This window comes from Anser anser (assembly GCF_964211835.1).
Source record: "Anser anser genome assembly, chromosome: 30".
NCBI classification, from domain to species: Eukaryota; Metazoa; Chordata; class Aves; order Anseriformes; family Anatidae; genus Anser; species Anser anser.
In genome coordinates, this window is record NC_139751.1 from 2570120 (window position 1) to 2586576 (window position 16457).

General features: G+C 57.9%; 1 protein-coding gene across 2 annotated transcripts; it reads left to right on the plus strand.

The window, feature by feature from the left end:
• Positions 1-1207: 1207 nt before the first annotated feature.
• On the plus strand, positions 1208-13290 carry LOC310887911 (uncharacterized protein). Of its 2 annotated transcripts, XM_083814093.1 has the most exons (6): positions 1208-2127; positions 11747-11806; positions 11904-11968; positions 12408-12477; positions 12648-12694; positions 12967-13290. In XM_083814093.1, exons 1-6 carry the CDS (start codon positions 1600-1602, stop codon positions 13100-13102), a joined length of 906 nt encoding a protein of 301 aa, XP_083670219.1. In that variant the 5' UTR covers positions 1208-1599; the 3' UTR covers positions 13103-13290. The 2 variants fall into 2 exon arrangements, 1 of the variants encoding a protein (XP_083670219.1); XR_014575793.1 differs by adding an exon at positions 11414-11562 and having other exon boundaries at positions 2022-2127; positions 11904-13091.
• The last annotated feature ends 3167 nt before the right edge of the window (positions 13291-16457 follow it).

Below are 16457 nucleotides of genomic sequence, written 5' to 3' on the forward strand. Positions count from 1 at the left end.
CAGGACGTGGCTTCCAGCCCTTTTGCCAGCTTTGTTGCCCTGCTCCGGACACTTTCAAGGACGTCCACATCCCTTTTGTGTTGTGGAGCCCAGAAGTGCACACAATACTCAAGGTGAGGCTGCACACGTACTAAATACAGCAAGAAAATTAATTATTAATTAATTAATTAAGATAATTAAATGCAGCAAGACAATTAACGGCTGGCTTTACTGGGTTGAATGCACTCCAGAATGCATTTTGCCCTCGTGGCTGCCAGGACTTGGCTGCTGGCTCACGCTGAGCCTGCTGTGGAGCTGCACCTCCAGAGCCCTTTCTGCTGAGCTGCTCTCTCCAGCCACTCGTCTCCCAGCCTGTGCTTGCATCCAGCATTACGCTGTCCCAGGGGCAGCACCTGGCATCTTCCTTTGTTGAACTTCATGCCGTTACTAATCTCCCAGTGTGCCAATCTGTCTAGATCCTTCTGCAAAGCCTCTCAGCCCTCCACGGAGTCAACGGTGCCTCCCAGTTTAGTGTCATTGGCAAACTTGCTGAGGACCCATTCCTCTCCTGCACCTAGATCTTTGATAAACATGTTGAAGGTAATTGGCCCCAGAACTGAGCCCTGGGGAAGACCGCTAGAGACTGGCCACCAGCCAGATGTAGCCCCACTCGCTAAGAAACTTGAGGTTGCGCGCCAAGAAACGTTTCCCGCATCGGGACAAGAGGTTCCCAGCAGGCCCAACAGACCTCTCATTCGTACAGCAGGCCAGCGTGTATGAGTTGTGCGCTCAGTAGTGCCCAGATAATGATGGGGTGTGCCAGGCCCCTGTGTGCACTGCACCCTGTAAGGCTGGGCTGACTTGTGGTCACACTGAGGTCTGTTTGATGCCCTCTGCTAGCCCCACACACTGGTAAGCTGCCAAGCAGCCATTCAGCAGGCATATTTGGCTTTGCTCCATCACTGTTTTCAGCAATAAATCTATTGCTGCTTCTCTCTTAGGAGTGAAGCGCATCATTCCTTTTGCGACACATGGACGAGCACAGATTTCTGAGCTGGGATTCAGTGCTGCTGCCCACTGGGACATGGCTGTCACTGCTCTGGGGCTGGTGCCAGAAGTGAGTTGTGGAGGGACGCTTCCCAGCCCTCCATTAGCACCCAGGGGTGGGTCACTGCCCCCCATACCTGGATTTACCCCACTAAATGCCCTGGTTCAAAGCGCAAGGAGCTGTGAGGACCAGTTCAGTCCTGACTTGTTCCTACCATCTTCTTTAAACCCTTCCCTAGACTCTATACCATGCTGGGAACAGCAGCCCCCGCTCAGCATTGGGGTGAGGGGCTGCTCACCCCATACATATCCACTGCTCGGGATAGCAGGCAGGTGAGGAAGCTGCCATCAGCGCACCCCAGGACCCTCCCGGATTGCTGATGTCTTGCGGTGTTATCCCTCCAGCACACAGATGGTGCTTGAAGTCCCCTGGGAGGACGGGGCCCTGCAAACGTGAAGTTTCTCCTACCTATCTGTAGAGGGACTCAGTACTTGTTTTTTTCCTGGTCAGTTCCCTTTCTTGCACAGGCACAGAGGAACTGGGTAGAGCAGCCTCGGTTTTATTTAGAGGAGATGTCAGTGGGGCGGCACGCCCTCACTGACCAGAGACAGGGTCTCTTCAAGGAAGTGTGCCAGGTCAGTGAAGATGTCTTCTGGCAGCACTTGAAGCAGCAGGTGGTAGAAGAACTCCCGGTCGTAATAGGAGGCGTAGAGCACCGCGACACCCAGCATGAAAGCGACGGCCAGCTCCACGCACAGGAAGATCAGGCAGAATGTCCTGTGGGGCAGAAAAAGAGCTGGAAAAAGGGCAGGCTGGACGCATCCCGCACCCATGCCAGAGGGGGCTGTTCTGGGAGCCCCACAGGCTGCCCCTCCAGGCATTTCTCATTGCTCATTCGGACAGGCTTGGACGTGAGCCTCCACAAGCCCAGGAAGACACCTCGGCATTGGGCAAACACGCCGCAGCAGGCGTCCTGGCCATCCCAGTCGCTGCAGGGGAACCTGGGTGGGCACAGGGCACCTGAGGGGACACTCACCACAGCCAGGAAAAGGCACCTCTTCTCCTCGCCAGTTCCTCCGTCTTCTGTAGGTCAACACAAGGTAGGGACACTTGTCAGGCCCCACCGCACAGTCCGGTTCAGTACCCCACAGTAAATGCCAGTAACACACAGTACCCCAGTAAATGCCCTGGTTCAAAGCGCGTCCGTGCTGGCATCTCCTTCGGGCTGCGGGACACGAGCAGGGCCCAGCTGGGCTGTTTGAAATGCATCTTTTACTGTGCCTACAAGCCCTCCAAGCACCCCCGGTGTAGCTCCAGCACCGCCTGTTCCATTCAGTCCAGGGCCTTTGCTGGAGAGCTGCAACTGCAGGGGAAACATCTCCCCTTGGCCTCCCATGGGGCAGGCTGTAGCGTGAGTGGGGGGGGGATGAGGACGACCTGAATGCATGGGGACACCCCAGGCTGGCAGAGCTGATTTCTGCTTGTGCTGTTTATTATTACTGGGATGGAACAGAAGAGGTGTTTTTAGAAACAGAATCCTAGAATGCTTTGGGTTGGAGGGGACCTTAATGACCACTGACCTTAAGGACACCCCCTCCCAGTGCCCCCCCCCAGCACGCCCCACAGCACAGAACCTTCCAGAGCGCCCCCCCCCCCCAGCCCGGCCCTGCCTCAGCTCTGCCTCCCGCCTGAGGGTGGTGAAGGCTCTGCACCCCCACAAAGGGAGGAAGGCTTGTAGCTCCCAGGTCTTCCATTTTCCCCTTTGTAGAATGGGGGCTATGTTTCCTCTCCTCCAGTCAGTGGGAACTACTTAAACAGACTTCCACAGCCTCTCCTGTATGATGGCCAGTGGCTTAGCAAGTCCACCGGTTCCCTCAGGCCCCATGGACGTAGCTCACTGGGAAACTACTGGTGGGGACATGGGAGTTGAAATAGTGAGGGGAAAGGGGGACATATGGGAGTGGGGGCACAGGCGAGTGAAAATGGGGGGCACGCTGGGGGGCACGGGGGATTCTCAGGGAGCCTGTTGGTTGTGCTCCCAGATGGCTGCACGACGGCGGTGCTGGAGCGCAGGTTTGCGCTTTTGTTCCAAAGGGCAAAGTGACAGCGGAGCCCAGCAGAGCCTTCTCTTTGAGGCCCCTGAAGCTCTCCTGCAGGCAGCCAGGAGGGGACAGCTCACTCGAGGCCACACCTGAGGAGAAACAAGGTGCTTGTGGCAGAGCCGGGTGAACGATGGCGGCAGCAGGCACGGTGGGCCTGCAGCAGGCTTCCAGAAGCAGCAATGGTGTGAAATGCGTCACAGCTGGCACAGACCGCTGCCCCGAGCACACCTGGGCCGTTGGTCCAAAGGGGAAAGTGGGTTCTGAAAGAGCCGGGCCTTTCCAAGCAGCTCGTAGCAGGGAGCAGAAGCTTCACAAGTTACAGGCTGAGCAGCCTTTCCACAAGCCGCGTAAAGCAGAGTCTTGGTCACCATTGTGACCGAGAATGAAGGAAAAAGGAGGCTCCAAAGCGAGCTGTGGAGCTGGCCACGCTGTGCTCTCACCCCTAGAGATTCACCGGCGCATGCACGCGCAGAGCTGACATCCCTTGGAGAACACTCATACTGCTTGCTCACTTGGGTGAGCGTAGGAGCTCCCACCACACCATCCAGACCCTTCCCCATCATTCCCAGCCCCCCGACGACTTTTTCAGTGGGGATCCAGCCACCCCTCTAGACCCTGCCTGGTCATACCATCCCCACCACGGTGGGTATGGTGTTCTGGGTCTGCCTGGGATGGACTCAACCTTCCCCACAGCAGCCCATGCAGCACTATGCTCTGTACTTCTGGCTAGAACTGACTTGATATTGCACCAATGTGTTTTGTCTACTGCTGAGCCGTGCTGGCACAGCATCAGGACTCCCACAGCGCCCTCCCTCTGCCACCCCCCAGCCCCAAATCCAGTCGGCTGGCTGTGGGCAAGAGGTGGGGAGGGGGCATTGCCAGGGCAGCTGACCCAAAAAGACCAAAGGGATAGTCCATACGGCAACGTCACGCTCAGCAATAAAAGCTGTGGAAGGGGAGGGAGAAGGGGGGGAGACACAGGGGACACAGATTCCTTGGTCAAGATCTTTATTTATTCCTCCGATTCCTCCGTTTCTTCCTTCCTCTCCTGCTGCAAGATCTCAGCTCATCATCGCTATCCTGCAGGAGATCACGTAGCTCTGGAGGCACAGTTGTCACCAGGTCATCGTCTGAAACTTCTTCTACCAAATTAGAGGGGACAAATCCTCTCGTGCCATCCGTCAGCTCTCCCACAAACCAGCCGTCTTCATCCATGTCTCCATAGACATAAACGTATTCTCCCGCAGTCAGAGGAAGCTCTGCTTCGGGGTGCTCATTAGGACCCTCGAAAGGATCGTAGCTGTATCGAGCTAAAAATTTTCGAAGTTTTAGCGATTCTTCTCCCGAGGACTGCAGGATGAAGGACACATGCTCTGCTCCTGATTCTTCGTTCCCATGCACAGGGCCCTCGTCTGAAAGAAGGCGGCACCCAGGACTGTTGTGTGCGGCATCTGATGTCGAGGTGCTTGTGTGGGATGCCGGGACCTTGGTTGCCTCCTCAGAAACATCAGAGCTGTCTTCGCGGTTGCAAAGGTCATGGGACTGCTCTGCATAGGCCTGTGCTGTGGGAGAAGATGTCACCTGTGGTAGTCCTGAACCGATACGGTTGGATTCTTTTCTTTTTTCTTGCTCAAGTTGCTGAGAGAGCAGCTCCCATTGTTGACTTTGGTGCTGATTCTCTTTCTCTAATTCTCTCAGCTGCGCTTGAGACGCTTGCGTGTCTTCCTCATGTGTCCTTCTTTGCTCTGCCCAAGCCCTCTGCAAATGCTCAACTTCCTCTTTCTTCTTCTGCAGCAGTCGCCTTGTTTCCTCGAGGTCGTTCTCCTGTTGTTGCCTTCGTCCTGCCAGTTGTCTCATGGCTTTCAGTTCACAACCCAGATCTTGCAGTCGTGTTTGAAGACGTTTGGCCTCTCCGATGGCAGAATTTCGCTGCTCTGTCACTTGCACGAGTTTCCCCTTCAGAGCAGCGTTGTCAGATCGAACCTCGTCTATCCGCTCCTTCTGCCCACGGAGCTGAGAATTTTCTTCTGCGCGCCTGGCATTTTCATTTGTCATCTCTCTCAGACGCACTTTCAGCTCCTCGTACCTTTGCTGCAGTCTTGAGCGTTCCTGATCCAGGTTCCTGTGAGGCCTAAGTTTTTTCCCAGCCTCGGTTTCCGATTCCCCTCTCTGCTGCTGGTCGACCTGCTCTGTCTTTGCAGCAGTCTTTCCAGATTTCAGGTCGGTCTCTTTCAGTTGCCTGGTGTTTTCTTTCAGGTGCTTGGTAAGGAGGCCTAGCATACTAGTCTTCTGCTGGAGCCTCTCCACCTCCTCCCCCAGTTCCAGAGCGCTTTCCTTCCCCAGAAGGCGGGTCTCCTCTTGAAGGACACCGCATTGCCTCTGCAGGTCCTCCAGGGCATGCTGCAGATGAGCTTTCTCCTGCAGCAGCTGGCTGTCTCCACTGCCAGGTGGGCAGGCCTCTTGTTGCGCTGCCACCTGAACACCCACGTCTGTGACCGCCCGCCCGCAGCTCTTCCCTTCTCCCTGGAGGTGAGCTTTTAAGCTGGAGTGGGTTGTCTGCTGCCCTCCTCCCCCAGCAGCACCAGATGCACCGGGGCTCTTCGAAGAGCAGGTCCCGGTGGTCCCTGCGCCCAGGCGAGTCTGCAGGCGGTGCCAGGCCGCAGCCCTGTCTTCGCTGTGGGAGGCAGACGGCCTCCCCTCAGCCTGCTCCAGGATGTACTGCTGGAAGAGCCTTCTCTGCAGTTCCAGTTCATTTTGGAGGCTTACGATGCGGGCGGTCTGCTTGCTGTCCTTCCGCCAGTGGAGCTGCCTGTGGACCTCCTGCAGCTTGCTGCGGGCCTCGCTGCTGCTGCTGCAGCCGTGCCTCACCAGCTCCTCGGCCAGCTCCTGCTGCAGGTCCCGCGCCTGGCGGACGGCGTCGTCCCGCTGCTCTTGGAGCAACTCCTGTGCCTGGCGCCACTCGGCCTCCTTCTCACGCAGCAGCTGACGGATCTCTGTTGCCCGCTGCTTCTGGCTCAGCTCCCACAGCCGCTGCAGCTCCCGTGCCCGTTGCTGCTCCCATCTGGAGCGTAGCTTCTCAGCCAGAAGCTGCCGCTCCTGCTCTGCCATCTTCTTTATCTGGCGGGTTTCATCAGCAAAGCGGCGGTGCAGCTCCTGGGAGTGGAGACGCTCGGCCTCCAGCTGGGCCCGCAGCGCCTCCAGCTCCTGCCTGTGCTCCTCCTGCTGCACAGGCCTGCTGGGGGGTCGCGCTGGGCCCCGACGGGATGAGGGGTGACTGTGCGCCACGGGCCCCTGGCCCACACCACCCCGGATCATGGCTTAAGGATTCAGAACGATGAACGTTCACCAAACGCTGCCAGCAATAGCCACCAGCGATCGCACGGCCTGGACCTCTGAGGGACAGCAGCCTCTGAGCCCTCAGCAGACACCGGCTCCCAGCACCGCGCAGCAGCAGAGGTCGCCTCTGCCACTGGCCCGGCCTGGGCGAGCGCGGCCTTATATAGTGTCCGGGTGATGGCGTCATAGAGGAGGGATGACGTCATATGACCTTATATGGTGCGTGCCCGCCCGGACACACCCCGACAGCCTCAGCGCAAGGGGTGCAGAGGAGGGAGGTGAAGGGTTGTTAACGAGTGCAGACGGAGCCCCCGCGCAGGTGCGCAACGAGAATGTGTCTGTGAGGCCTCAGGCACGGGCACAGCTTACGGGTCTGGACCACGTCTGTCCTTTAGTGGGGGAAGCGTGGTAGTGATGACATACAGCATTACACAGCCATTAGCATGGGCTGTTAACGAGGGTTAACAACCCCTAGAAGGGTTGTTAACGAGGTCATATGACGTCATCCCTCCTCTATGACGCCATCACCCGGACACTATATAAGGCCGCGCTCGCCCAGGCCGGGCCAGTGGCAGAGGCGACCTCTGCTGCTGCGCGGTGCTGGGAGCCGGTGTCTGCTGAGGGCTCAGAGGCTGCTGTCCCTCAGAGGTCCAGGCCGTGCGATCGCTGGTGGCTATTGCTGGCAGCGTTTGGTGAACGTTCATCGTTCTCATCCCTTAAGCCATGATCCGGGGTGGTGTGGGCCAGGGGCCCGTGGCGCACAGTCACCCCTCATCCCGTCGGGGCCCAGCGCGACCCCCCAGCAGGCCTGTGCAGCAGGAGGAGCACAGGCAGGAGCTGGAGGCGCTGCGGGCCCAGCTGGAGGCCGAGCGTCTCCACTCGCAGGAGCTGCACCGCCGCTTTGCTGATGAAACCCGCGAGATAAAGAAGATGGCAGAGCAGGAGCGGCAGCTTCTGGCTGAGAAGCTACGCTCCAGATGGGAGCAGCAACGGGCACGGGAGCTGCAGCGGCTGTGGGAGCTGAGCCAGAAGCAGCGGGCAACAGAGATCCGTCAGCTGCTGCGTGAGAAGGAGGCCGAGTGGCGCCAGGCACAGGAGTTGCTCCAAGAGCAGCGGGACGACGCCGTCCGCCAGGCGCGGGACCTGCAGCAGGAGCTGGCCGAGGAGCTGGTGAGGCACGGCTGCAGCAGCAGCAGCGAGGCCCGCAGCAAGCTGCAGGAGGTCCACAGGCAGCTCCACTGGCGGAAGGACAGCAAGCAGACCGCCCGCATCGTAAGCCTCCAAAATGAACTGGAACTGCAGAGAAGGCTCTTCCAGCAGTACATCCTGGAGCAGGCTGAGGGGAGGCCGTCTGCCTCCCACAGCGAAGACAGGGCTGCGGCCTGGCACCGCCTGCAGACTCGCCTGGGCGCAGGGACCACCGGGACCTGCTCTTCGAAGAGCCCCGGTGCATCTGGTGCTGCTGGGGGAGGAGGGCAGCAGACAACCCACTCCAGCTTAAAAGCTCACCTCCAGGGAGAAGGGAAGAGCTGCGGGCGGGCGGTCACAGACGTGGGTGTTCAGGTGGCAGCGCAACAAGAGGCCTGCCCACCTGGCAGTGGAGACAGCCAGCTGCTGCAGGAGAAAGCTCATCTGCAGCATGCCCTGGAGGACCTGCAGAGGCAATGCGGTGTCCTTCAAGAGGAGACCCGCCTTCTGGGGAAGGAAAGCGCTCTGGAACTGGGGGAGGAGGTGGAGAGGCTCCAGCAGAAGACTAGTATGCTAGGCCTCCTTACCAAGCACCTGAAAGAAAACACCAGGCAACTGAAAGAGATCGCCCTGAAATCTGGAAAGACTGCTGCAAAGACAGAGCAGGTCGACCAGCAGCAGAGAGGGGAATCGGAAACCGAGGCTGGGACAAAACTTAGGCCTCACAGGAACCTGGATCAGGAACGCTCAAGACTGCAGCAAAGGTACGAGGAGCTGAAAGTGCGTCTGAGAGAGATGACAAATGAAAATGCCAGGCGCGCAGAAGAAAATTCTCAGCTCCGTGGGCAGAAGGAGCGGATAGACGAGGTTCGATCTGACAACGCTGCTCTGAAGGGGAAACTCGTGCAAGTGACAGAGCAGCGAAATTCTGCCATCGGAGAGGCCAAACGTCTTCAAACACGACTGCAAGATCTGGGTTGTGAACTGAAAGCCATGAGACAACTGGCAGGACGAAGGCAACAACAGGAGAACGACCTCGAGGAAACAAGGCGACTGCTGCAGAAGAAGAAAGAGGAAGTTGAGCATTTGCAGAGGGCTTGGGCAGAGCAAAGAAGGACACATGAGGAAGACACGCAAGCGTCTCAAGCGCAGCTGAGAGAATTAGAGAAACAGAATCAGCACCAAAGTCAACAATGGGAGCTGCTCTCTCAGCAACTTGAGCAAGAAAAAAGAAAAGAATCCAACCGTATCGGTTCAGGACTACCACAGGTGACATCTTCTCCCACAGCACAGGCCTATGCAGAGCAGTCCCATGACCTTTGCAACCGCGAAGACAGCTCTGATGTTTCTGAGGAGGCAACCAAGGTCCCGGCATCCCACACAAGCACCTCGACATCAGATGCCGCACACAACAGTCCTGGGTGCCGCCTTCTTTCAGACGAGGGCCCTGTGCATGGGAACGAAGAAGCAGGAGCAGAGCATGTGTCCTTCATCCTGCAGTCCTCGGGAGAAGAATCGCTAAAACTTCGAAAATTTTTAGCTCGATACAGCTACGATCCTTTCGAGGGTCCTAATGAGCACCCCGAAGCAGAGCTTCCTCTGACTGCGGGAGAATACGTTTATGTCTATGGAGACATGGATGAAGACGGCTGGTTTGTGGGAGAGCTGACGGATGGCACGAGAGGATTTGTCCCCTCTAATTTGGTAGAAGAAGTTTCAGACGATGACCTGGTGACAACTGTGCCTCCAGAGCTACGTGATCTCCTGCAGGATAGCGATGATGAACTGAGATCTTGCAGCAGGAGAGGAAGGAAGAAACGGAGGAATCGGAGGAATAAATAAAGATCTTGACCAAGGAATCTGTGTCCCCTGTGTCTCCCCCCCTTCTCCCTCCCCTTCCACAGCTTTTATTGCTGAGCGTGACGTTGCCGTATGGACTATCCCTTTGGTCTTTTTGGGTCAGCTGCCCTGGCAATGCCCCCTCCCCACCTCTTGCCCACAGCCAGCCGACTGGATTTGGGGCTGGGGGGTGGCAGAGGGAGGGCGCTGTGGGAGTCCTGATGCTGTGCCAGCACGGCTCAGCAGTAGACAAAACACATTGGTGCAATATCAAGTCAGTTCTAGCCAGAAGTACAGAGCATAGTGCTGCATGGGCTGCTGTGGGGAAGGTTGAGTCCATCCCAGGCAGACCCAGAACACCATACCCACCGTGGTGGGGATGGTATGACCAGGCAGGGTCTAGAGGGGTGGCTGGACCCCCACTGAAAAAGTCGTCGGGGGGCTGTGGAAAGGCTGCTCAGCCTGTAACTTGTGAAGCTTCTGCTCCCTGCTACGAGCTGCTTGGAAAGGCCCGGCTCTTTCAGAACCCACTTTCCCCTTTGGACCAACGGCCCAGGTGTGCTCGGGGCAGCGGTCTGTGCCAGCTGTGACGCATTTCACACCATTGCTGCTTCTGGAAGCCTGCTGCAGGCCCACCGTGCCTGCTGCCGCCATCGTTCACCCGGCTCTGCCACAAGCACCTTGTTTCTCCTCAGGTGTGGCCTCGAGTGAGCTGTCCCCTCCTGGCTGCCTGCAGGAGAGCTTCAGGGGCCTCAAAGAGAAGGCTCTGCTGGGCTCCGCTGTCACTTTGCCCTTTGGAACAAAAGCGCAAACCTGCGCTACAGCACCGCCGTCGTGCAGCCATCTGGGAGCACAACCAACAGGCTCCCTGAGAATCCCCCGTGCCCCCCAGCGTGCCCCCCATTTTCACTCGCCTGTGCCCCCACTCCCATATGTCCCCCTTTCCCCTCACTATTTCAACTCCCATGTCCCCACCAGTAGTTTCCCAGTGAGCTACGTCCACGGGGCCTGAGGGAACCGGTGGACTTGCTAAGCCACTGGCCATCATACAGGAGAGGCTGTGGAAGTCTGTTTAAGTAGTTCCCACTGACTGGAGGAGAGGAAACATAGCCCCCATTCTACAAAGGGGAAAATGGAAGACCTGGGAGCTACAAGCCTTCCTCCCTTTGTGGGGGTGCAGAGCCTTCACCACCCTCAGGCGGGAGGCAGAGCTGAGGCAGGGCCGGGCTGGGTGGGGGGGGGCGCTCTGGAAGGTTCTGTGCTGTGGGGCGTGCTGGGGGGGGGCACTGGGAGGGGCTGTCCTTAAGGTCAGTGGTCATTAAGGTCCCCTCCAACCCAAAGCATTCTAGGATTCTGTTTCTAAAAACACCTCTTCTGTTCCATCCCAGTAATAATAAACAGCACAAGCAGAAATCAGCTCTGCCAGCCTGGGGTGTCCCCATGCATTCAGGTCGTCCTCATCCCCCCCACACTCACGCTACAGCCTGCCCCATGGGAGGCCAAGGGGAGATGTTTCCCCTGCAGTTGCAGCTCTCCAGCAAAGGCCCTGGACTGAATGGAACAGGCGGTGCTGGAGCTACACCGGGGGTGCTTGGAGGGCTTGTAGGCACAGTAAAAGATGCATTTCAAACAGCCCAGCTGGGCCCTGCTCGTGTCCCGCAGCCCGAAGGAGATGCCAGCACGGACGCGCTTTGAACCAGGGCATTTACTGGGGTAAATCCAGGTATGGGGGGCAGTGACCCACCCCTGGGTGCTAATGGAGGGCTGGGAAGCGTCCCTCCACAACTCACTTCTGGCACCAGCCCCGGAGCAGTGGCAGCCATGTCCCAGTGGGCAGCAGTGGCCATGTCACCATGGTGTCACCATGGTTGTCATTGTGACACGGCCGCCTCGAAGGGTACAAAGAGGGCTGCTCCCCCAGGTGCAGGTGCAGGTGAAGCCATGGAGGCAGAGGGTGCGAAGGGGTCCCTGGAGCATGCACAGGAGTCCCTGGAGAACATGGCGGAGGTCTTGGCGCAGGTCGCTCAGGCAAGGGCTGGTGTGGAAGCGGCGCTGGAGGAGTTCCTAAAGGTCTGTAACCCAGAGGTAGAAGTCCAACAGGGGCAGGGCAGAGCTGCTGGGGAGTGGTGCGATCCCCAGAATGCCTTAGTGCTTGCTGCCCTGGTTCTGGCCTGGCCTTGCAGAGCCCTGGGGATAGACTGGGGATGCCCTTTCCCACCCTGACTCTGTGCAATCTGTCCCGGTTGCTTTGCAGTGCAAACGGAGACGTGCAGAGCTGGAAGAGGCTGTTGCTGAAAGAGCCAGTATCAACAAGGTCCTGAGGGCAGGAGGGAGGGGAGATCAACATGTTTGGGGGGGGGGGAAGCCCCGTCCAAGCATGTGTCTCAGAACCTGATCCTTTGCTTCTCCAGGCTCTGAGGGAGGAGATTAAGAACCTCCAGGAGAGAAGGGAGGTTTTCAAAACGCAAACTGCCAGGTGAGTGGGGACAGGGCCCTGACCCCGACCAGGGGTAGACGGCGGGGAGGAGCTGTACAGCTTCCAGGCACCCGTGTCACAGACAGTTTGGGGGCTCCTTTCAGCTCCTCATGGCTGCTCTGGAGAGCCCTTTGCCTTCTCCTAAGCAGCTCCAAGCTTCTCTGAGCAACTCTTGACTCCTTTTAGCAATGCTGCACGACTGTGAGCAGCTCCCAGCCTCTTGTCAGAGCCCCCCGCGCCCCCAAGGCCTGGGGCACAGAGAAGGCAGAGGGTGCAGGGGGTGAGTGTGGGTTTGTGCGGTGCTGGGACAATGAGATGCCTCATCCCTGCTCCAGCAGAGGCTGGGCAGCACCCTGAGCTCCTCCTGGCCACCTCAGTCAAGGGGGAGGTCCTGGCCGAGGTCTCTTCTCACAGCCCAGAAACTCTGTGGTGTCTGTAGCAGGGGGAAGAGGATGCAGGCGGCCGAGGCGCCCAAGACCTGGATGCAGGAGATGGTGGCTGCGCAGCTGGTAGGAGCTATACCCCTGCTGTGGGCCTGCGGGGGGAGGGTCTGGACTTGGCCCCAGAGGACATGGGGCCATTCACCTCAGTGGGAACGAGGGAGGGGGTCTGAGCGCCCCCAACGCCTTCCCTGGCTCACGTGCCCTAACACGTGGCCCTGCTTTGCCTTGTCCTGTAGGATGAAGAGTTGGCGTCAAGGAGGCACAGAATCAGTACTTGGCTGCGGTGAGTTGCTCTCGCAGGTCGTGGCTCCCAAGGCATTAGGCAGCTTTTGACCTCTCCAGGATAAACTGCCTCAGCATTTCTTTGTTTCCTGGGTTGGGGAAGCAGGTGGGGGGTGGCCCTCAAAGTACAGCAGAGCCAAGGGGGATAGGCAGGTTCCTCACCCCAATCCTGAGCGGCACATGTTGCTCCCAGCATGGCACGGGGTCCCATGGCAGGGTTTAAAGAGGATGAATTTATCCCTGGCTCTGTCTGAACCTTCTTCTGTTCTGCAGGAGATTAGTGCTGTCCTTTGCCGGCCTGCAGCTCGCCTTCCTCATCCTGGTCCTGCTGAAGAGGGACATCCTCCACTGGATCCTTCCTCCAGGGCTGGCATCTGCCCTTGGAAGCCATCCACCAGATGAACTTTGAAAAGAAAAGGGAACCTTGAAGAAAAGGGAAGACCCTTTCTCTTCTAACCCTGCCAATAAACTGTGGCCCTTTATCAATAACCCTACCAATAAACTGTGGTCTTTTATTAGTGGGGAAGGGCCTGCGCAGACATTCTGCACGGCTGGTGCTGACTGCATGATGCTGCTGGGCAGTTGGTGGCCTGCTGGGTATTTGATGCACCCCATTCTGAGCGATACAAAACAACAAGAATCCCAGCTCAGAAATCTGTGCTCGTCCATGTGTCGCAAAAGGAATGATGCACTTCTCTCCTAAGAGAGAAGCAGCAATAGATTTATTGCTGAAAACAGTGATGGAGCAAAGCCAAATATGCCTGCTGAATGGCTGCTTGGCAGCTTACCAGTGTGTGGGGCTAGCAGAGGGCATCAAACAGACCTCAGTGTGACCACAAGTCAGCCCAGCCTTACAGGGTGCAGTGCACACAGGGGCCTGGCACACCCCATCATTATCTGGGCACTACTGAGCGCACAACTCATACATGCTGGCCTGCTGTACGAATGAGAGGTCTGTTGGGCCTGCTGGGAACCTCTTGTCCCGATGCGGGAAACGTTTCTTGGCGTGCAACCTCAAGTTTCTTAGTGAGTGCGTCTACATCTGGCTGGTGGCCAGTCTCTAGCGGTCTTCCCCAGGGCTCAGTTCTGGGGCCAATTACCTTCAACATGTTTATCAAAGATCTAGGTGCAGGAGAGGAATGGGTCCTCAGCAAGTTTGCCAATGACACTAAACTGGGAGGCACCGTTGACTCCGTGGAGGGCTGAGAGGCTTTGCAGAAGGATCTAGACAGATTGGCACACTGGGAGATTAGTAACGGCATGAAGTTCAACAACGGAAGATGCCAGGTGCTGCCCCTGGGACAGCGTAATGCTGGATGCAAGCACAGGCTGGGAGACGAGTGGCTGGAGAGAGCAGCTCAGCAGAAAGGGCTCTGGAGGTGCAGCTCCACAGCAGGCTCAGCGTGAGCCAGCAGCCAAGTCCTGGCAGCCACGAGGGCAAAATGCATTCTGGAGTGCATTCAACCCAGTAAAGCCAGCCGTTAATTGTCTTGCTGCATTTAATTATCTTAATTAATTAATTAATAATTAATTTTCTTGCTGTATTTAGTACGTGTGCAGCCTCACCTTGAGTATTGTGTGCACTTCTGGGCTCCACAACACAAAAGGGATGTGGACGTCCTTGAAAGTGTCCGGAGCAGGGCAACAAAGCTGGCAAAAGGGCTGGAAGCCACGTCCTGTGAGGACAGGCTGAGGTCACCTGGCTTGTCTAGGCTGGAGAAGAGAAGGCAAAGAGGCCACCTCATTGCTTTCTACAACTTCCCGAGGAGGAGAAATGCAGAGGCAGGTGTCGATCTCTTCTCCACACTCACACACTACAGCCTGCCCTGGGGGGGCACACTACAGCCGGCACTGGGGGGGGGGTGTCCTTAAGGTCAGTGGTCATTAAGGTCCCCTCCAACCCAAAGCATTCTAGGATTCTGTTTCTAAAAACAAGCCTTCCTCCCTTTGTGGGGGTGCAGAGCCTTCACCACCCTCAGGCGGGAGGCAGAGCTGAGGCAGGGCCGGGCTGGGTGGGGGGGGCGCTCTGGAAGGTTCTGTGCTGTGGGGCGTGCTGGGGGGGGGCACTGGGAGGGGCTGTCCTTAAGGTCAGTGGTCATTAAGGTCCCCTCCAACCCAAAGCATTCTAGGATTCTGTTTCTAAAAACACCTCTTCTGTTCCATCCCAGTAATAATAAACAGCACAAGCAGAAATCAGCTCTGCCAGCCTGGGGTGTCCCCATGCATTCAGGTCGTCCTCATCCCCCCCACACTCACGCTACAGCCTGCCCCATGGGAGGCCAAGGGGAGATGTTTCCCCTGCAGTTGCAGCTCTCCAGCAAAGGCCCTGGACTGAATGGAACAGGCGGTGCTGGAGCTACACCGGGGGTGCTTGGAGGGCTTGTAGGCACAGTAAAAGATGCATTTCAAACAGCCCAGCTGGGCCCTGCTCGTGTCCCGCAGCCCGAAGGAGATGCCAGCACGGACGCGCTTTGAACCAGGGCATTTACTGGGGTACTGTGTGTTACTGGCATTTACTGTGGGGTACTGAACCGGACTGTGCGGTGGGGCCTGACAAGTGTCCCTACCTTGTGTTGACCTACAGAAGACGGAGGAACTGGCGAGGAGAAGAGGTGCCTTTTCCTGGCTGTGGTGAGTGTCCCCTCAGGTGCCCTGTGCCCACCCAGGTTCCCCTGCAGCGACTGGGATGGCCAGGACGCCTGCTGCGGCGTGTTTGCCCAATGCCGAGGTGTCTTCCTGGGCTTGTGGAGGCTCACGTCCAAGCCTGTCCGAATGAGCAATGAGAAATGCCTGGAGGGGCAGCCTGTGGGGCTCCCAGAACAGCCCCCTCTGGCATGGGTGCGGGATGCGTCCAGCCTGCCCTTTTTCCAGCTCTTTTTCTGCCCCACAGGACATTCTGCCTGATCTTCCTGTGCGTGGAGCTGGCCGTCGCTTTCATGCTGGGTGTCGCGGTGCTCTACGCCTCCTATTACGACCGGGAGTTCTTCCACCTGCTGCTTCATGTGCTGCCAGAAGACATCTTCACTGACCTGGCACACTTCCTTGAAGACACCCTGTCTCTGGTCAGTGAGGGCGTGCCGCCCCACTGACATCTCCTCTAAATAAAACCGAGGCTGCTCTACCCAGTTCCTCTGTGCCTGTGCAAGAAAGGGAACTGACCAGGAAAAAAACAAGTACTGAGTCCCTCTACAGATAGGTAGGAGAAACTTCACGTTTGCAGGGCCCCGTCCTCCCAGGGGACTTCAAGCACCATCTGTGTGCTGGAGGGATAACACCGCAAGACGTCGGCAATCCGGGAGGGTCCTGGGGTGCGCTGATGGCAGCTTCCTCACCTGCCTGCTATCCCGAGCAGTGGATATGTATGGGGTGAGCAGCCCCTCACCCCAATCCTGAGCGGGGGCTGCTGTTCCCAGCATGGCATAGGGTCTAGGGAAGGGTTTAAAGAAGATGGTAGGAACAAGTCAGGACTGAACTGGTCCTCACAGCTCCTCGCGCTTTGAACCAGGGCATTTACTGGGGTAAATCCAGGTATGGGGGGCAGTGACCCACCCCTGGGTGCTAATGGAGGGCTGGGAAGGGCCCCTCTGTTAGCATCCTTGAAGACACGTAATCCACAAAGGCTGGAGCCCGGGGGCGGCGCTGTCGGGGGCGGCACCGGGGGCCGGGGCCGGGAGCGGGAGCGGGAGCGGGGCCCGTCCCGCGTCCGCCGCTATCCCACAGTCCCCAGGGGGGCGCTCTGCCCGCCGCCTCCTCTCTGTGGTCGG

Bases quoted from the DNA above. Each gene is read 5' to 3' on its own strand.
- LOC310887911 (XM_083814093.1), top strand. From the start codon at position 1,600: ATGTCAGTGGGGCGGCACGCCCTCACTGACCAGAGACAGGGTCTCTTC. The intron at 11,807-11,903 runs GTCCTGAGGGCA...TTGCTTCTCCAG, and splicing joins AAAGAGCCAGTATCAACAAG to GCTCTGAGGGAGGAGATTAA. The intron at 12,695-12,966 runs GTGAGTTGCTCT...TCTGTTCTGCAG, and splicing joins AGAATCAGTACTTGGCTGCG to GAGATTAGTGCTGTCCTTTG.